The sequence below is a fragment of the Eretmochelys imbricata genome, chromosome 6, assembly GCF_965152235.1.
Source record: "Eretmochelys imbricata isolate rEreImb1 chromosome 6, rEreImb1.hap1, whole genome shotgun sequence".
In the NCBI taxonomy this organism is placed as follows: Eukaryota; Metazoa; Chordata; order Testudines; family Cheloniidae; genus Eretmochelys; species Eretmochelys imbricata.
The window spans coordinates 126,564,747-126,585,977 of record NC_135577.1 but is presented as its reverse complement, the minus strand read 5'-3'; the positions used below and the strand labels follow the sequence as shown (position 1 = coordinate 126,585,977).

Here is a 21,231-nt window from a genome sequence, read left to right as displayed (position 1 = left end):
GGCCAGTGCATCCTCCACCCTGGGACAGAGACTTTCCCAGATTAGAAAAAGAAGACTCGGGAGGATATGTTCAATGAGTTTATGCACGCCTCTGACAGTGACAAGACAGAGCTCAGAAAATGGAGGATTACGCTGTCTGAGAACCTGGACATGGACTGGGAAGACAGGAGACCATGCAGGAAGAGATGCTGTGGATTATGAAGGAGCAATCAGACATGTTGAGGCATCTGGCTGAGGGTCAAGAAAGGCAGCTGGCTGCTAAATTCCCTCTGCAGCCTATGCTGCCATCATTGCCCAGTTCTCAAGCCTCCTCCCCCAAACATCCTATGAGGTGTGGGGAGGGGAAGTTCGGTATCCCTTGCACTCGGAACCAGCGGCGGGTACAAGGACCAGAAGGTGCCCATTCCCACATTTTTTATTGTTGCAGTGCATCTGTAAGCAAGCTTTCCTTGTTTCTTCCCCGCACCGTGTTATCAGCCCTTTTGCCCCAGGTTATCTTACTTTTCTTTGCTGTCTCTGTGTGTCTGTGAGTATAATAAAACTTAACGGATTGAGGAGGAAAAGCTCTTTATTAATTCAAACACATGGTGGTTGGTGGGGGTGGAGTCTACAGGGAATAAAACGCAAAAAAGGGGACAGTTTGGTAAGGAACAATACAGATAACTGTCACATTACTCTGGCTCATTGCTGGAACTGGTTTTCAAAGCCTCACGGAGATGCAGAGCCCCTCAATGTGCTCTTCTTAGTCCCCTGATGTCTGGCTGCTCAAAATTGGCTGCCAGGTGATCTGCGTCAACTCCCCACCCCGGCGGAAACTTTTCTCCCTTTGTTTCACGGATATTATGGAGCACACAGCAGGCAGCAATAACAAAGGGGATATTGCTTTCACTGAGGTCTAACCTACTAAGCAAACAATGCCAGTGACCTTTTAAATGTCCAGAGGCACATTCCACACCATTCTGCACTTGCTCAGCCTATGGCTGAACTGGTCCTTACTGCTGTCCAGGTTGCCTGTGTATGGCTTCATGAGCCATGGGAGAAAGGTGTAGATTGCGTCTCCCAGGATCATTATTGGCATTTTAACATCACCAATGGTTATTTTGCAGTCTGGAAAGAAAGCCCCTGCTCGCAGCTTTCTGAACAGACCTGTGTTCCTAAAGATGCGCATGTCATGAACCTTTCCTGACCATCCCAAGTTGATGTCGGTGAAACAGCCCCTGTGATCCACCAGAGCTTGCAACACCATTGAGAAGTACCTCTTTTGGTTTATGTACTCTTTGGCAAGGTGCTCTGGTGCCAAGATCGGGATATGCATGCCATCTATTGCCCCACTGCAATTAGGGAACCCCATCATGGCAAAACCATTTACTATGTCCTGCACGTTGCCCAGAGTCACTATCCTTCTTAGCAGAAGTCTACTAATGGCCCTGCAAACTTGGATCACAAGAGATCCCATGGTAGATTTACCCACCTCAAATTGATGCTCTACTGACCGTTAGCCGTCTGGCATTGCACGCTTCCACAGAGCTAACACCACTTGCTTCTCAACTGTTAGAACAGCTCATTTTAGTATTGCTATGCTTCAGGGCTGTGGAAAGTTCTTCACACAGTTCCTGGAAAGTGGCCTTATGCATTCGAAAATTCTGCAGCCACTGCTCATTATCCCATAGCTGTATAATGATGTGGACCCACCAGTCAGTGCTTGTTTCCTGGGCCCAGAAACGGCACTCAACCGTGTCAAGGTCATGCATGACTGTCACCAGCAACTGCAAATTGCTCTGCTCTATGTCTTCCAGCAGGGCTGCTTGTGTGACATCATATTGTTCCATGCAGCGGCTCCTGTATGGGCTGTGTAAATACTGCAGGATAAGGCGCGAGGTGTTTGTAATGCTCACAACAACAGGGTACAGCTGAGCAGGGTCCATGCTTATCGTCCTATGGCGTCCAGGCGGGTAACCCAGGCTTACAAAAAAAGGCGCAAAAAAGGATTGGTTTGTTTGCCATTGATTTCTGGGAGGGAGGGAAGTGCATCATGGGAGGCTAATGCCATGTTCCCATAACCACCAATGCCAATGTTTTGGTCCCATAAGGCATTGCAAGCCCAACCCAAAATTGTACTTGGGTACATGCACTGTGGGATAGCTACCCATAATGCAGTGCTCTGTCCACTGATGCAAGCTCTGCTAGTGAGGATGCACTGCATCGACACAATGAGCATAGTGTGGACACGCAAGATCAACTTGCTTACATCGGAGGCTCGATGTCGACCTGCATGAAGTCGACTTAACTTTGTAGTGTAGACATGGCCTTAGAAGTGGAACACTATATCTGACAGTCAGGATCATGGGCTCCTGACATCTTATTAAGCAGAAGGGTTTGGATGAATGGACAACTGAGAAATGATGTTATGGACCAGTTGCAGAAAAATATTCAGCTCTCCGTGGCTAACAGCTCATGTCCTAGGAGCCAAAGAGAGAAAGAAAAAGACCACCATTCCCTCCAATCACCATTTTTTTAGGGAGGAGAAAACCCCCAGGATGCTCCAATGATAAGGCGAGTAAGTTCCCCAATGTCAAAGGTGGGGAGCCCTCCAAATGATAGAGAGATAGGATCTGATCCTGCTCCCATGGGGCAGAGTCAAGCCTACAGGGAGGTATGTATATGGAAGAGGGGCCTGCCCAGTCCTGAGGTCAATGGGAAGTTTGCCTGTATAAGGACTATGGGGTCAGGCTGTGACTGGGGTGCCTAGATGGGCCACACGGGGAATGCTACATTCATGGCAGCCTGCAAGAAATAGGGCAGACGATCCCCAAAACTGGTGGTTTATTCTATACTTTGATTCACCAATCCAGTAACAAAACAGCTTCTGTAACACCACACTGGTTAATAAGAAGCCAGACACAGTCCCCTTTAGGTATTCCAGCCCTTGGCTCCCACCTAGACAGCCAAGTCTAATACAGTGAGGGGTCACTGAAAACCTGATTCACCATATGTGAGGTTCACCAATCCCAAAGGACTAGACGCTTATTCAGGTCAATCTGCATCTCAGATCTTAACTAATAATACGTGGATACATAAGTGCTGATTCCGTGGGTGCTCTGCGGCTGGGCAGCCACAGAAAAAAACAGTGGGTGCTCAGCATCCACCAGGCACAGCTGATTGGAAGCACACCTGATCAGCTGATCGGCAGCTCAGCGATGGAATTGAGGAGAGCGGAGGGCAGCGAGCGACGGGCAGGTGGGGACCTTAGGGAGGGGACATAGCAGGGGCAGGAAGAGGCAGAGGGAGGGTGGGGCTTTGTGGGAGGGGGTGGAACGAGAGCAGGGCCTTGGGGGTGGAGCACCCCTGTGGAAAACTAAAAGTCAGCGCCTATGTGCTGATACTGACCTTTTAGTAACTAAAAATTAAAGATTTAATAATAAAAGGAAAAAGAAACGAGAGTTACAAATGGTTAAAATATCAATATACATACATGTGACTTCCAGTGTTCATAGTTCAAAATCACAGCAGTGATGAAATAAATTGCTGGCTTGTAAAAGTCTCCCTGGAATCATCCCAACAGGTCAGAATCCGAAGGCATCTTATATGTCAAGTCTGTCAAAGTCTTTCCAGGCATTTCCCAGGTTATTCCAAATAATTATTTGGAAGATCTCCATTCTATAGCTTACACCAGGGGTCGGCAACCTGTGGCATGCGTGCCAAAGGCGGCATGCGAACTGATTTTTAGTGGCACTCTGCTGCCAGCCGGGGTCTCAGCCACCGGCCCCGCTCAGCCCGCTGCCGGCCTGGATGAACGGAACCCCGGGCCGGTGGCCAGGACCCTGGCTGTCAGGGGCCGGCGGACGGAACCCCAGACCCAGCCCGCTGCCCGTCTGTTGTTCCGTCTGCCGCCCGCGCTGCTGGTCTGGGGTTCTGTCTGCCGGCCCCTGACAGCCGGGGTTCCGGCTGCTGGCCCTGCTCAGCCCGCTGGCGTCCCGGGGTTCCGTCCATCCAGGCAGGCAGCGGGATGAGCGGGGCCGCCCGCTGGAACCCCAGACTGAGCCGCTCAGCCCGCTGCCGGTCTGGGGTTCCGTCCGCTGGCCCCTGCCAGCTGGGGTCCCAGCTGCCGGCCCCGCTCGGCCCGCTGCCAGTCTGGGGTTCCATCGGGGGGGGGGGGGGAAGCCCTGTAAAATTTATTACTGGCACACAAAACCTTAAAGTAATAAAGACTTAGCACGCCACTTCTCAACGGTTGCCGATCCCTGGCTTTCACTTTCCCTGTTCAAAGTTTAAGCAGACTAGAGATGGCATGATTAGGCCCAAGGCTTCTTTTTTATAGCTCTTCTAGAAGGCTAACGTGCCTCCTCAGATTTTGTCACATCAGGGCCTTTCCCTCAGAGGAATAGGCAATACAGATCGCCTTTGGACCTTGCTTTGAAGCTAATGTTCTATTTCCTATGTATACACAGGTAAACTAGTTACACACATTCACATAAGGCAATTAGCCCATCCTCCATTATAACATAGTTAAACTGAAGACAATGTAGATAATATTATTAGTTTCTTGCAATATCTTACATCTTTGATTTTAAGGATACTGGACACAGTCGCATACATAATTAAAGCAATTAAGACATGAAAGGAAATTAGCATCTATAAACTAATCTGGCTGCAGTGTTAAACTTCTAACAGGATATAGGTAAACATAGACAAATACACAGCATCTACCCTTGAATTCTATTACTACAAATGAATGGGTTGATGACTGCTAGAACATCTATTTGAAATTCACATACAAGTAGATTGTCTTGATTACAATTGTAATGCCTCCTGTTAAGTTGTTATGGGTCATACACAGGTTGGCTGGTCTGTCAGTGTCACACAGGCCCCTAACATTTCCCCAAAACATTTCTGCAAGCAGGCTGTAGACTAGAGCAACATTTCCAAGAATGGTTTCAGAGTAGCAGCCGTGTTAGTCTGTATTCGCAAAAAGAAAAGGAGGACTTGTGGCACCTTAGAGACTATGCTCTAATAACGCGCAAATAAATTGGTTAGTCTCTAAGGTGCCAAAAGTACTCCTTTTCCATTTCCAAGAATCAGTCCTGCTTCAGACCAAAAGTTCTTCAGACTTTAGTTTCACAAGAACAGAGCAGACCAATGCAATGGAGTATGAGGCTGCAATCAGAGAAGGTGTTTCTTTAGTTATAGTGTGGGCCACTCACAACTACTGCCATTTAATTTTCTTAAGTCTACAGGAGACTTTACAGCAAAATCAACCAAGAACTAAAACTCCTGGAAAAGATTACAGTAATTTTTAAGGCCAAGCAAACTTCTTGTCCCTGGCAGTGTCTCTTGAATATTCTGGAGTGTGTAAGACTTGTTCAAGGTTTCCTTGTCCTCAGGTTCCAAAAAAAATTATCTGTTTTCTTGTATATTTAGAAGTAAACTCTATGTGATAATGGAGAGAAAAACTAATGTACAGTAGTTTCTATTTGTTCAATAATCATTAATAAAAAGTAAAAGAGATTTACATGATAGTACAAGATTCATTACTAGGATAAGAGACATGCTGACTACTTATCCACTTTCTTATGCTTGACTGCATCTCAGATTATGAAGAGGAGCACTGTTACTCTGAAGAACAGAAGAAAAGTCTTAACATATCATTACTGATGTGGGACAGGGATATGTTCTTGGATTTTTTAATAATTAGGTTGCAAAAATCCAGTTAAAATAAAAATAAAAAGGAATAACGTGTGCAGTGCTGAAAGCACTGACCACTGAAGTAGTAAATAAGCTGAGTCAGCAAGTTCTTAGTAACGTGTACCTATTTTAAAAACACACACACTGTATAATACAGTCGGTGCCAATAAGGCAACAAAAACGGATCTATTATTTTTCCTGCATAGCTCTAGTAATTCATTCTGCACCCAGGCCAGACCACTCCACCTGCCAAGGCCCCGCATGAGGGAAATAAAGCAATGACAAAAGATCCCAAAATGAGGGAAATAAAGAAAATGATTCACGCAGAAAATGAAAAAATATTATTTGTATTGTGGTAGCACTTACTATCAGGGACCTGGGCTTCCTTGTGCTAGGGGCTGTACATACATGTAAGGAAGAGATGGTCCCCCCAAAGAACTTACAATATAAACAGATTTCAGAGTAGCAGCCATGTTAGTCTGTATCCGCAAAAAGAAAACGAGGACTTGTGGCACCTTAGAAACGAACAAATTTATTTGAGCATAAGCTTTCGTGAGCTACAGGCATCCGATGAAGTGAGCTGTAGCTCATGAAAGCTTATGCTCAAATAAGTTTGTTCGTCTATAAGGTGACACAAGTCCTCCTGTTCTTTTTGTGAATATAAACAGAGTGTAGGAAAATGCTGTGGGATTCATCCCTGTAGTGGCAACAACCCTTTCTCTAGCTTCAGCTTCATGATTTTTTCTCTATTTCTGATTAATTTTCAACCATAGGTGTGAGGGGCTTCCAAATCTGTGTAGAACACTATAGGGCTGAAAAGACATCCCTTCACTCTATTCTATTCAGGTTCTTATACTGCTGTCATTACTGTGAGCCTTCCACTTCTGACTAACATCCATCGTCTGCGGGGGATTCTCTCTCTTCCTCTCCCCAGGGGGAGAACTCGGTGTGTAGTGTTTTTGTTTTGGTAGCAGTTTGTTTTTGGTTTGAATGTCCACGCTGTTCTGTGTTATGTTAGAGAAGACATAGGGAAGAAGTCCTCCTTGCACGGGAGTGGAAAGGGGGGAAGTTTGTGATGATCCTTGGTTCCTGTGGGAGTCATTCCAGTCTCAGACTTGCCCTGAGAAAACTCTGTTTTTTGCAAGCAGCTGTTGACGGTGGTGGAAGATCTAGTCTGCTCCATATCCCAGTTGTGCAATATGTCTTTTGGATTTTTACTTCTCCAGGTCTGCTGAAAGGTCTTGGACTCATAAGAGGTGTACTGATAAATGGCATAAGCAGGCACTTGTGCAGTGGGGTATGAGTGATTTGGTGGGTCAGGAATGGATAGGTTTGGAAGGATTACCTCTTTATTGGCAAATGTCAATAAATGTTAATTTCACCATACGCACACAAACTGATGAAAATATTTCTATTGGTAATAATCAAAATTTACAGATAGACAAAGTGAGAAAATGCTGCTTGAGAACTTATTAGAGGTTGACTTAAAGATATTTACTCTGTATATTTTGATGTGATGTTGACAATTTGTGTTTAAGAGTTTATAAGACTTTTTGAATCTCATCTGTCATTAAATAATTATTGTCTGACCTTCCCATAGTTTCCCACAGCTGTGAAAATGTAAATTGATAAACATCTAAAAAAGTTTAAACCCCATAATTTTGCACAACTGTGAACATTTAAAAGGATAACAATTTTTAAAAAGCTTAAACATCAACATTGATACTATCAGTCAAAATTATTTAAAAAATGGAAATCGGATTCTGCCAAGTCTAGGAGCAGGCAAGAGAACCAGCTCAGCCTAGGCTCCTGGTTCTAACACCAGCCTACATCTTCGGTTCTAGTGCAGCCTAGGACCCTGGTTCTAGGATAGCCTGGGACCCTGGTTCTTGTACCAGCTTAGGTTAGTGGTTCTAGCACCCCCTGGGGATGCGGTTCTAGCACAGTCTGAGACTCTGGTTCTAGCGCCCTTGGGGCCGCGGTTCTAGCACCCCCTGGGGATGCGGTTCTAGCACAGTCTGAGACCAGCCGGTTCTAGCACCCTTGGGCCGCGGTTCTAGCACAGTCTGAGACCCGCCGGTTCCAGCACCGCCTGGGGCCGCGGTTCTAGCACCGCCTGGGACTCTAGTACGGCGTGGGGCAGCGGCCGTGGGGGTCCCCAGCTGAGCAGTGGCCTCCCTCCCCCTGGCAGGCCCGCACAGGGCCCGAGGGCCACTTGCTCCGCGCGGGGCCAGCCCGGCTCCCCACTGGCCTTCGAGTCAGGCCTTCTGAGCTTGCCGCTCCCACACGCACCCTCCCAGAACACGGTACCCTATTGGCTCCCTAGCGTTCTAAGCCCGCCTTGAGCGGCTTTTCACTCAGCCTGGACCCGCCCCTCTCGGTCCCCGACCGCGCCTCACTTCTATCATGCCCAATGGATGACATCACCGCTCCAAGCTCTGACATGCGCGCCTCGCCGCTCAGAGCCCGAACATGCGCATTGTGGACTGATCGGGCTACTACGAAATGCGCATGCGCTCTGAGTGGCGGCTGTCAGCTCTGCCACCCGCGCAGTGTACGGGGCTCGGTTCGGGCATGCGCAGTCTGGGCGCTGTCCCGGAATGCGCAGGCGCCGGCGCTAGCCCTTTCGCCAGCGACGCAGGCCGGGTTCAGCGCCTCCTTGACATGCGCAGTAAGCGCGCTGGGCGGGAGAGAACGCGGAAGTCCTCAGCGGCTTAGCGCCGGCCGCGTAACTAAGATGGCGGCCTCCGTGCGGCGCTGCGCCGTGGCCTGGCTCGTCCCCGCGGCGGGGCTGCTGGCGCTGCTGGCCGGCCCGGGGGCGCTGGGGAAGCGGAGCGAAGTGAAGGCGCTGACGGACGGGACGTGGCGGGAGCTGCTGCAGGGCGAGTGGATGATTGAATTGTGAGTGCGCGGGAGCGACCGCCCCTCCCCCGGCCCGCCGCGCCCCGGGGTGTCTCCCCTCCCCCACCAGCCCTGCAGAGCCACCAGGCGGGGTCGTGCTGTCCGGGCCTCGGCCCGCGCTTTCCGCCAGTCCCTCCCGGGGAGCGGGGGGAAGGGTGCTCGGCACCACTCGGGCGTCGCCCCATGCTCCCGGCATGCCCTGGTGTGTGTGTGGGGGGGGCGGCCCTCCTCCCTCAGGCCGCCGCCGCGGTGGGGGTGGGGCTCCGTGGACCCAGCCTCCCCCCCCCCCCCCCCGCTCCGGCCCGGCGCTGGGATCCTGGCCCCTCTCGCTATGTTGAGATTCCCAGGGCGAACCGCAGTCTCATAGACCCGTGGGGCTAGAAGGGACCTCCCGAGGTCATCCCGTCCAGCCCCCGCATTGAGCCAGGGCCCCGTGTTCTCTGGACCTGACCCTAAGTGTTTGCCTGACCTGTGCTTAAAAACTTCCAGTGGTGGTTATCCCCCAACCTCCCTAGATAAGCTATTCCAGTGCTTACCTGCCCTGACTCCTAGACGCTTTCCTGAGTTAATATTAAGCCGCAAAAAGAAAAGGAGGACTTGTGGCACCTTAGAGACTAACCAATTTATTTGAGCATAAGCTTTCGTGAGCTACAGCTCACTTCATCAAATCCCTCTTGCTGCAAGGTCTGTTAATTGGGATTATTTTTTTTTTCATCTATGATTCCGCACCAGTGCCTCAGGCAGGATCGGGCAGCTTTTAAAATTGAGCCTAGTTTCTCTTTTGTGCAGACTTCTTTCAATAACCGCAGCATTCACAGTCTGCCATACTCAGTTTTGCTAACAATTGTTCTCTTGGAAGCTGTTACTTGAGAGGTAGTAAAGGTGGCAAATTTATGAGGCCTGAAGACATGGCTTAAAAATAGGTGATAGCTGACTCTGTGGTAATCATATCTTTAATTTGCTTAATCTGTTACAATGGGGTGTGGCTGCCCATTTCTTAATATCTCTGTAGCACTTGCGTGTTAGCTTGTATTAAGTCACTAGGCATGTTACTTGCAATGGCAGTGTCTATATTCTGGGTTATTACTGTATGGTTGGATAAATTAGCATTGTGTTTTCTCCCACTTCGTTTCTTGAGACAAACTTTATTTTTCAGTTATGCTCCCTGGTGTCCTGCGTGTCAAAACCTTCAGCCTGAATGGGAAAAGTTTGCTGAATGGGGGGAAGATCTTGAAGTTAACATTGCAAAAGTGGATGTCACAGAACAGCCAGGTAATCCCTATTATAGATCTGAAAAAAGAAACAATATTTTATACAGATGTGTACACTTTGTGCAATACCCAGAGGCTGTGTTGCTTCATATGCTTTCTTTGATTGGGGTTTTTTTTGTTGTACTAAAGTGAAATGTTGAGTGTGCTTGTTTTACATAAAATGATTAGAGGCAATAGGAACAATACAGATACAGTATCCTTAATTGTAGTGAGAGCCCATTAACTATATTTATGGCTGAGAAGCAAAAGTCCTACTGAAAGTCAATGGTACTTGTGCTCCTAAATCATTTAGGAGCTCCTTGAAAATTCCACCCTGTTTGCATTACTGTGGGAACCCAAGATTGGGTTCCCTTTGCACAAGCTGCTATACAACACACAGAAAGAGACAGTCCTTGCTCTGAAGACCTTACAGTCTAAATAGATAGACAAAAGATGAAACCGGCACAGACAGGTGAAGTAACTTGCCCAAAGTCACATAGCTGATCAGTGCAGAGCTGGGAATAGAACCCAGGACTTCTGTCTCCCTGTTGAGTGTCATATCCCTTAGACTGTGCTCTCTTTCCAGTGTGTGTCAATTTGTGCTTTATCAGAATTACAGGTGAACAACTGATAGACATTTTTGTCAAGATGCCTATGATAAACACATTTATTGTCCGACACTGTTTATTCTCTCTTCCCAACCCCCCTCCCCCCCCCGACCAGTTCAAAATGCTCTTAACATTTTAAAAACAATTGTGTCCTTCAGGTCTGAGTGGCCGATTTGTCATAACAGCACTTCCCACTATCTATCAGTAAGTACTCAAAATTCACAGTAATAGAGGAAATGTGGTGATCTCCTTATTAAATGTTGTATTTCTTGGAAAAATGATTCTAGATTATTTGTTTGCTTTATTGAGAGAGGCTTTTTAGGATGGAGAGGGAGAAGTCTCGGAGCTCTTTGTATCATTAATCATAAATTTATGATCACCTAGCCTGGCCTCCTGCATAGCATGGGCCATAGAATGTCATCCAGTTATTTCTTTGCAGTTAGTCCATACCTTGACCTATCTCTGTAGTGGGTGCTTCCATTTTTTAAACTTGTGTCTATTAGGTGGTTTTAATGCTGCTGTTGGGTGAGGCACTGGCAAGATTGTCGTCTTTCCGTAGTAACACAATATGAGTCCAGCAAAGATCCTGTATTCTGCCAGATAAATGACGTTGATTGCGTTCCATTTTTTCTAAGAATCTTGACTTTAAAGTAGGATAAAAAGAATGATTATAGAGAATACAGGAGAAAAATGCCATTGAACAGAAATGAATGCTACATGGATAGATTGTACTACACAGCTACACAATAGTTGTACTGTATCTGGCATCCTAAGGTACTCGTCTAATTTGTTCCTCTTTGAACAGTTGTAAAGATGGAGAGTTTAGAAGGTACCAGGGCCAGAGAACTAAAAACGACTTCATAAATTTCATCAGTGACCAAGAATGGAAGTCTGTTGAACCAGTTTCTTCTTGGTTTGGTCCTTGCTCTGTCCTGTAAGTATCAGTGTGATTTTTATCAGTATCTGTATTATTTTCACTACCAGACACGTGCACATTCAAGGATTCTGTGGGACAAATTATCTGGTGCACCATAGCACTGCTTGGTTCACCTTAGATCAGTGGTTCCCAAACTTGGTTTGCGGCTTGTACCTGTGGATGCTTAGGTAAACAAAGTGTCTCATGGCCCGCCAGGGGCTTACCCTGAACAAGTCACGAACCAGGTTTGGGAACCAGCTGCCTTAGAGGGGTAAAAGTAACTTTTTGTCCCCTGTTCGAATGAGGCTGTTTCAGGGGCCATTATGCTGGTGAGGATAATCTTTGCAGAGTTGAGAATCTGACACTGTATTTGTAGATTTTTCATAGGCTAATGTACTTGTTCTGCACGCTAGAGTGGAGCAGCTAAAAATTTGGAAAGAGTATATCATTGTTTTAGAGTGCTAGCAGTGTAAGGAACATGTGGAGACAAATCAGATGCAACCTGTGATGAGTGCAGGCAGGAAACAGTGGGAAAGTGATGTCACCCAGTCTCAAAAGAATAGTGCTGTTTGAAATGCTATATAGTCTTCCAGTGGTTTTGAGGGACAACTCAGAAGATTGCTTGCTTTTAACTACTGCAGTGCTCCTATGTTGTAAATGCTGGGGGTATATAGTTATTTTGGGGGAGGGAATGGGATAGTAGATAGGGAATTGCTTAGCAAAATGGCATTCCAGAATCAAGGTTCTGTAATCTGACTTGGGTGATCCCAAATTCTTATGCGCTGGACTAGTTTGACAGCTGTTGGAGCACAGTCTAAACAATAATTTTTGGAGCTCTTCTGTACAAAAATACAAATACGGGAACTCCTCACTTAACATTATAGTTATGTTCCTGAAAAATGTGACTTAAAGCGAAACGATGTTAAGAGAATCCAGTTTCCCCATAAGACTTAATGTAAATGAAGTGATTAGGTTCCAGGGTAATTCATAGAATCATAGAATATCAGGGTTGGAAGGGACCCCTGAAGGTCATCTAGTCCAACCCCCTGCTCGAAGCAGGACCAATTCCCAGTTAAATCATTTTTTTTCACCAGACAAAAGTCTAATATACTTACTATATATACATACACACAGAGTATAAGTTTTAAACAAACAATGTAATACTGGTACACAGTGGTGATGATTGTGAAACTTGGTTGAGGTGGAGGAGTCCGAGGGTGGGATATTTCCCAGGGAATGCCTTACTGCTAAATAATGAACTAGCAATTGGCTGAGCCCTCAAAGGTTAACTCTCACACTCTACGAGGCAGCAGGAAAGGAGGGAGGGCAGACAGACACACACACCCTGTGTGTGTTTGAGAGATAGATGCACATTTCCCTTTTAAGTATGAAGAGTGGGGTCAGAAGTACACTGCCTTGTTAATTAGATCAGCAAGCTGAGACCAGACTGCAGTTGCTGCCTAAGGCAGCAACTCCTTCTGTCCCTGTGTCCCCCCTGCTCTATGGAAGATGGTGTAAGCGGGGTGCAGGAGCAGGGGGGAGATGGACACCCTGACATTAGCCCCCCCTCTTCCCCTCCGCCACACACAGCAAGCAGGAGTCTCGGGGAGCAGCTCCAAGGCAGAGGGCAGGAGCAGCACATGGCAGTGCAGGGAGGGACAGCTGAACTCCAGCAACTGATACCCTGCTGAGCAGCTGCTGCACAGGGAACTTAGGGGAGCAGGAGCTGATGGGGGGGGGGGGCTGCCAGTCCACCCTGGTTCCAACCACCCACCAGCTAGCTCCAAAGGGCTGCTCTTCCTGCAAGCAGTGGACAAAGCAGGCGGTTGCCAAACGACAGAAGAGAGCATTGCACAGCTTTAAACGAGCATGTTCCCTAAATGATCAGCAATATAACAACGAAATAACATTAACCGGGATGACTTTAAGTGAGGAGTTCCTGTACTGTGTTCATAGTGTAGCCTTTCTGCAGTTAGAATAACGTCAGGCTCAGTTGCAGTCCTGCTCAGCATTTCTGGGCAGTCACCTTTAGGCCTGAAATCTTTGGCCTCCAGGGCGTGTGTGTGTGTGTTTTGAAAGGTCAAGGAAAATTGTGACGTCTTTTTTACAAAGGTATAAAAATACTTCTCCCATTTAAAAGCTATCCCTTTGTTCAGAAGTCAAGATACCTGAGCTTTGAAACTTGGTCTGCAAGTAATCTTAATGAAAGAGTTGGTCCACAACCAAGTATGACACAAATAGGCTTCTAATTAAATTAGGATGAACAGAAAAATGACTACTGCAAGTGTACAATTGAGATCTTTAATGTTTGTGCCTTAGTCACTGTGCATGCCTCCTTTCATAAGTGCACGCTTAAGTACTGAAAGTGAGTTAACTTTTCAGTGGGTCAACTTTTAGCTTTTCTTTTCCTAAAAAACAAAACAACACAAACAAAACAACAGCACTGCAAAGATAGCCCGGTAACAATGAAAGATCAGGAAATGGAAAAACCTAGAATTCCTACACCAATATCTGTTACTTAGATGCAATATTTTATAATTCTGTGTGTGCATTGTGGCCAAGCTAACGTTGCTATAGGGACCATAGCTTTTATATACCCTGACTTTTATTGTAACTCTGCAGTCTCAATGTCACATTAAGATACTTTTTGTATCATATTAGTTACTTGAATACAAACATAATTGGTATTGTATAGGCTGTTTTCCCTGAGGAACAAAGTCTAGTGCATTCACAAATGAAGAGTTAAAATGCATAGGCCAGCAGGTGCAAGTTCTAGGTGGTGTGGGGATCTGTAGATGTCCTTCAGAAACTTGCAGAAGAAATATACTCAGGTACCAAATAATGCCCATCTCCTGTGAGGGAGACTGTTTCTAGAACCCTGCAAATCCGCAGATACCCGGTTGATATCTGCATTTGCAGATGTGGATTTTTGCGGCTTGAGGATGGAAGTGGATCCAAATTTTATATCTAAAACCCTGCGGATATCCGCATCATCTCCACGGATGTGGATATACGCAGGACATATTTGCGAATCACGGATAGGATGCGGATACACACTTTGTATCTGCACAGAGCTCTATTTCAGAGTAAAGGGCAAAGTAGAAGGATAAAGGAGAAGTGGTTAGGAAAGGAGCCAGATATTTTGGGATGGTGGCAAAACCAATGTTGCTCAATGTAGGTCTGATGAATGGGAGGTTCATAGATCTGTATGCTTCTGATTTGCCTAAAAAAAAAAAGATTGCAGTCTCCAGTTTCACTCTTTTCTGATTTATTTCAGGATGAGCAGTATGTCTGCTTTGTTTCAGTTGTCCATGTGGATCAGGGTATGTGTTGCAAGTCTGATTTTTGTTTAACTTGAATAAAGAGAAACTTGGTATTCTGCCATTCTTGAGATGACTAATGTCTGTCTTTCTTTTTAGCATTGCCACAATTATTTTACAGAAAATGTTGGTATACCAGTTTGGGGATCATATGCTATTTTTGCATTGGCAACTCTGTTTTCAGGACTGATACTTGGACTTGTAAGTAAAAAAATTCTCAGTTGTGAGAAACAGAAACTGCTTTTTATATAGCATGATGGATTAATGCAATGTAGAAGTTCAGAATTATTGAATGAAAACTTTCTTTTCAGATCATGGTATTTTTGGCAGACTGTCTCTGTCCATCCAAAAGGCATAGACCACAGCAGCACCACTATCAAAGTAAGCATGCTATATGTTTCTAAGGGTTTCATTTTGTTCGAGGAAGCCAGTGAGTAAATCCTCGTGTAATAATATGAGGCTTATGATTGCTGGCCATGAAACATTCACTAAAATTTTGACTTTTTGCTGATCAGTGATATTGCATTTTAACTGTGATTATCTAGTGTCTAGGCTTCATAATAGGATCATGACTGAGGTTAGGAGAGCAGAATATTGTTTAATATAGACTTCAGATGGTGAAAATAGCTTTTTTTCAACATTTAGATGTTTGGAGGATATTTCCTCCCTCACCATCTCAAATTTAATAAGATAAGCTAAAAGTTTGTGCATCAACACGTTTCGGTTAAATTCCAGTGAATGAACTCCGTTTGGAACTTGTAGTCAGATTGAGGGCAAAAGAAGACATGCCGCATTTTAAAAGGAGGAGGGGTTTACATCTGTTAACATAATCCAACAATTCAGTTTAAAATGCTTCTCTGAGAGCTATTAAAATGAGGGGTGGTACTAAAGGGGATTGCTTATTCACTGTTACAAAGACATATGAAGAGAAAGCTCAGCCCTGTGTACCTCAAACTGGTGCTTTTAGGTTCCCTGTCCCAAACTTGAGGGAGTCTTATGCCAAGTAATTTTGACTAAGTAATCGAAGAACATGAGTGACCTAATTCCTTTGGTGGCAATGCATCTGTTTAGGCATTTTACATTTCATATTGGAATTCCCAACTTCTGCTGGTTTGTGGTTAAGATAATTGCTATGACTAAACCACTGCAGTTAATGTTCATGTATATCAGAATTCCTAGACAGACCTGTTAGGTGTTGCGCAAGCAAAATAGGTCTTGAGATGAAAGTACTTCTGTTTTCTCTTTAAGAAAAATTAGCACCAGAATCAGCCCGGCTCTTGAAAAAACTGGATGAAGAACAAGAAGCAGATGAGGAGGATCTTTCAGATGATGAAGCAGAGGATAAAGAGGTGGCAGACAGAAACTCTTCAACAAATGCTGTAAGACAGCGTCCTGTGAACCTTGCTGCTGCCACAGATAAATCATAGTTCCATATACTTGAGGGTTTCTTGAGAAACAAAAGAGGTGCAATATACCAGATCCTTCTGCTTGAAGAGAGGTGGAACTCGTATCGCTGTAGTGTTCGCTCATCACTTTCAGAGAAAGCTACCTTTAAAAAAGTCTCTGTTGCATCAGGTATTCAAAGCTGAAACTTGATATGGCAAATGGCGAAACCCAATACCATGTCTGTGGATTGGTGCTAAGAAATAGTTTGTATGGCTTTCTGAATGACTCATTCTGTGGTTGAGTTGTACAAAATGCAAAACCAGTGTATTTGCAGTATTAGAGAATATTAGCAAGGAAAATGCTTTGCCTGCTAGAGCAGCTGAAAAGATTCCTCATTGTAAATCTTTCCAGTTTCATTCTGAAGAAATGCTGGAAAAAATTCCTCAAGTTATGGGATCTTTGCCCAGTTTTCGTGGTAAAAATGTACTATAAGCTGTTTCCAGGTCACTGTTCTGTTAGATAGGTATGACCTTGAGTGCAGCAAACAAATTTCTTTACACCAAATAATGCAAACTAAGGATATCCTCTAATAAAAAGCAAGGAGATGAGACTAATATGGGACATACTGGAGTCTTAAAAACTGAACAGTGGCTTGTTAATGCCAGTCATGCATTGGCCTGATGTTCAGGATTGCCCTGTTATGAAACTTGAGTCTTCCCTTCTATTGTGGACCATTTTTATTCTGTTCCATATTACTCTTTCCCCTCTCTTTTTAACCAACTTTCATCCTCTGTGCAGTAGGTAAATCTTTTATATATCCCAGGCTGGAGGAAAAACTACAAATATGACTTAAAAAATTTGAATTGATGAAATTTAATTTCCTGGTTGCTTTTCTCCTTCTGAACTCTTGAGTGGAAAGGTATTTTTCTACTCTTACATTCAAATTAAAAAATGCTTTCTTTTTTTAATTTGAATGTATCCTAGATAACTAAAGTACATGAGCATGTGTTATAGATGAAGAAAGCAGGATGCCTGATCTTCCACACTCAAACAGAAATAGCACACTCTCTCCTGTTAAACATTTAGTGTGAAAACCCTCTGTTACTCTTGCCAAGTTCTGAGTTGAGATGTTTCCAGAGTTTTGTGTTCAGAGCATCTCATTTTCTGCATTTACTGTGCAGAGGACATTCAGCACTGTGTCTCCTGGCCTAGAGGCACACGTGTTCTTTTCAAATACCACAGGCCTTGTGGTTGCTTGCCTTCCAGGACCGCTCTTATGAAGCTAATATATTTATTTTCACTTCTGCTACATTATAGCGCAGATAATTCTAACCGCCTTATTAAAACAAATGGAAAGCTGGTGCTGAGGAGCTAAAGAAATGATTCCTGTAGGAATGGTCAGCAATGATCTCTTTGCCATGGTAGTATGCGCACTCCATTCCCTGTGCTTTGATGCAGTAAAGTGTTTGCCTGCTTCATATTAGTTTAAGGAGCTGTTCGTGTCTTTAGTGATGTCTCATGGAAACAGAGCCTTTAATAAACCTAAAAGGTAATAACATGCTATAAAAAAAGTCTTTGAAATAGTCCTAAGCATTTTTTGTGACTATTTAAAGCTTTTGTGGCTTTCAGTTAAGACAGTGATGCTCCATATCCATCTGTTCAAACGAGTAATCTTGACTACAGTGTCTTCTGACTGCATAGTCACCCCACTGTAGTCAAAGCTGAGAACAGCAAAAGGCCAGTACCTATAATTATTCAACCACAAAATGAAGGTCCCTTATGTGCATTGTGAAGCTAGTATGAAATCTCTCTCTTGCATTACCCAGAAATCTCGTTGGTTACATTGTACTCTTTTTAGCAGGAGTACAAGGCTCTTAAGTGCCCCAAAGGAGATACACAAGTTCTGAGCTTCTCAATTAACCATGTAATTCTTCTACTCTTAAAACTTATTTCAAATGGCATCTGGCAATTCCCGGTCTGTCTCAATGACTCCAGCTCAAACTGGCTTAGTTTACAAATAGTTTTCTGCCTAAGTGCCAGTTCCATCAGTCCATCCTGCTGTATGGAACTAAAGCTGTCATGGTTCAACCGCATCTGCTTATGAGCATGGTTGTGTGCCTAGTGTATATTTAAAGGGACACGTCTCACACTGAATTTTTTTTTTAAATTGACTAATTTACAAAAAGTCCAGTTTCTTAGAGTGCCATTTTAAATGCTATGCCCTGAAATTAATATACATGTCTCCTTAGCATTCTAAGGGTTTTTCTGTTATATATATATATGAAATATAGAGTATATGTTAATACTGGAATTGTGCATTAGCGAGCCAAAGAAAATGAAGATTTCTGTTGCTAACTTCTGAAGTGGTGTTTGCAAGTGAGATTGCTGTATATAATAGGTGCAACATTTTCAAACAAATGTAACTCAGTTCTTGCTGGTCCTCATCTTAGTGAATTTGCAGTGCTGGCAGATTAAACATCTGTCATTACAAACAGTAAATTTGGTCTGGAGTCACTTGAGAGGCTAATGGAAATACTGATGCCGTTCTTAATTTTTCACTGCAAAATGGCATGTTGAAGCCAGAAATGTTTTAACAATATTACTAATTACTTTTAGCAGAGACCAGCCGGGAACAAGTAGCTATTAATGAATGTCCAAGGGATATGGAGTAGTTACTTAAAAACAAACTTGCTCAGCATTCACAAATATTGCTGTTGATTTAATACATTGAAAGTCATAAGGGAGGGACACATTAAGTGTCTGTCATGTCTTGAACATTTCTTGGCAATAAATAACACAAAATATGCATTTGTATGTCAGTTAGTCACATCTTTAATCAACCTGCATACTGTGATTGGAAAAACATGAGTCAACTCACCAGATATATTCTGCTGTCAAACAAATCCCTCCAGGGAAATTCTCAGATGTACAAGAAAATGATCAGCTATAAAACGTGTCCTAGTACTTCCTATTAGTCTTTTTTGTTTCTTTGGTGCTGTTGGTTTGATTTATCCTAAGCAAAAATATTTTCCATTCTGTGTTATCACTTATGCTGTTACCTCAGTGAAAGTGTAACTACAACAATGTAAATCAATCTGTTTTGGTTAGCTTTTTAGTTGAATCGTGTTCCTATGTTTTAAAATATCAAAATTAACGTAGTATGTGAAATGAAATGTGTATCCCGTATAATACACTTAAGATGTTTTTGTGGGAATTGCCTTAAATGCTATAGAGTCTAGATCACTGTCTGTTACCAGTAAAATAAAGCAATAATGTATGATGTACTAGAGAAAAGCAGCACTTTATTTGATAAGTGGTACATTTCATTCAGCATGAAACTTGCACTTAATTCTGGAGAGGATTTGAGAGAAGGCCAAGGATTCAGATAGAGCTGCATGTTCTCAGTGTGGAAAAGTGCTTACTCTAGATTTGAAATAATACAGTTTAACAAAGCCTTCCGTATGTCTAAATGTAGCTGCTGCTTACAGATGCAGATGTTAGTTTTAAACAACTACACTTGTATAATATATAAAACATATTCTTGATTTTTTTTGCCATGTTACAGCTTTTAAGTGAAGAAAATCAATGTGTTTTCTTGTTAAAGTGGTAGCACTCTCGTGTTTCTCTTGCCAGGGTAACACTTGCATAACTTGTCTTTGATTTTCCTACCTTTCCGAATACATTCCTGCCCTACAGGCAAATGATTGAACTAGTTCAAAAATTGCCTCTCGAACTTAAGGGTCATTTATTCTGAGTTGCGTGAATCCTGACTTAGTGTTGCAGAGCTTGCATTTGTGCTTATTGTTTGTGCAATAAATGCTGTGTTTAGTGATCATAGGCCAGCCTCGTGCTTTTGCCCACCTTTGTAAATCTTACTGTCATGCTTTCACACTGCGATGGTTTGTCCTGTGATCATTTCTTCCTTTCATCTGTACTGAATTACTGTATTCCTAAAATTGTTTATTGAGGCTTACTAGCCTCAGATTGCAATGTAACAAAGGTATGTTAATAAGAACCTGCCCTTTATATCTGTTTGTGTTCATAATGTTTGAATATCAATTTTATAAAAGCCAGACTACCCTTTTCATTCTAGTTGGGATTGAAATATAACCTCGTAGACCAGGGTGATGTAACATACCGTTTTTAAAGTTTTGTCAAAGGTTCTCCGAAAGAATACTTATTGAAACTATGACTACCAGCCTTAGATTCCTGTTTTCTCGGTGAATTTTGAATACACATTTTGGGTTAGCTCCATTTTCCAGTGTCAAAGCAAGGCTAAGCAGCCATTGTCAATGCAAAATAACACTCACATTGTAACAATACAATTAATAAAATAGTTCTGACTGTTTGTCTTTTTAAAGGAAAAATGTTGAATGACATTTTAAACTAAAGTGGCAGCGAACAGCTTGTGCCTCTTTAAAATCCACAATAGCATCTCTTATTGTTAAGGCTACGATCTGGTCAAGGGTATTTTTAGTACAAGACAGTCAAGGACAGGTCATGGGCAATAAACAAACATTCACAGCCTGTGACCTATCCATGACTTACATTAACAATACCCGTGACTAAATCTTAACGGGGGGCACTGTGCTGAGGGGGAGCACCCGTGGCCAGGGGCTGCTGACCCTGCTCAGGACAGTCCTGGTCTGGTGCCGAGGTGCGGCTGGCCCTGGGGCCCCTCCAGCTGCACTAGTATGGCTGGCTGCGGAGCTATTCCACCAGCAGCCGCTGAGGCTGTCTCCATGGGCAGCCCTGGGGTCAGCCACGCTGGCCACTGCAGAAGTGTCAGAAGTCATGGAATCCATGACTTCGGTGACCTCCATGACAGACACAGAGCCCTACTTCTTGTAACATGACCTGGTTATTTAGCAGTAGCTAGATACCTCCCAGGGTGCAGGGGAATCTACTCCCCAAAAGGGCTTAGATAATGAGTGTATAGGACAGTATAGATCTCAGTGTAGAAAAACACAGGTTGGAGTCAACAGTTAGAAAGCTTGAAGTTTGGCCTCCTGGTTTGACTCATTGACTTTTCTCCTGGGGTCTAAAACAATCTGCTGTGAAACTTCCCCAACCCAAGGAATTTTTAGGAATCGTCTTTGTGATTGTCTACACGCCAGCTACTAACAACTAAATGTTTACTATATGTCCTGGTGCAGCGAGCTGCCTTA

The 21,231-nt window shown here is 43.9% G+C and overlaps 1 protein-coding gene across 1 annotated transcript; it reads left to right on the top strand.

Moving 5' to 3' along the window:
- Window positions 1-8,265: 8,265 nt before the first annotated feature.
- Window positions 8,266-20,089, top strand: TMX1 (thioredoxin related transmembrane protein 1). The gene is made up of 8 exons (XM_077819657.1): window positions 8,266-8,583; window positions 9,740-9,855; window positions 10,600-10,645; window positions 11,247-11,375; window positions 14,635-14,680; window positions 14,777-14,878; window positions 14,989-15,058; window positions 15,926-20,089. The coding sequence occupies exons 1-8, from the start codon at window positions 8,420-8,422 to the stop codon at window positions 16,102-16,104; spliced, it is 852 nt and encodes a 283-aa protein (XP_077675783.1). The 5' UTR covers window positions 8,266-8,419; the 3' UTR covers window positions 16,105-20,089.
- The last annotated feature ends 1,142 nt before the right edge of the window (window positions 20,090-21,231 follow it).

What these genes read in the sequence shown, in the direction of transcription:
- TMX1 (XM_077819657.1), top strand. Translation starts at nt 8,420, where the DNA reads ATGGCGGCCTCCGTGCGGCGCTGCGCCGTGGCCTGGCTCGTCCCCGCG. An exon ending in TTTGGTCCTTGCTCTGTCCT is followed by an intron (nt 11,376 to 14,634) that starts GTAAGTATCAGT and finishes GATTTATTTCAG; the next exon opens with GATGAGCAGTATGTCTGCTT. An exon ending in ACAGCAGCACCACTATCAAA is followed by an intron (nt 15,059 to 15,925) that starts GTAAGCATGCTA and finishes TTTCTCTTTAAG; the next exon opens with AAAAATTAGCACCAGAATCA.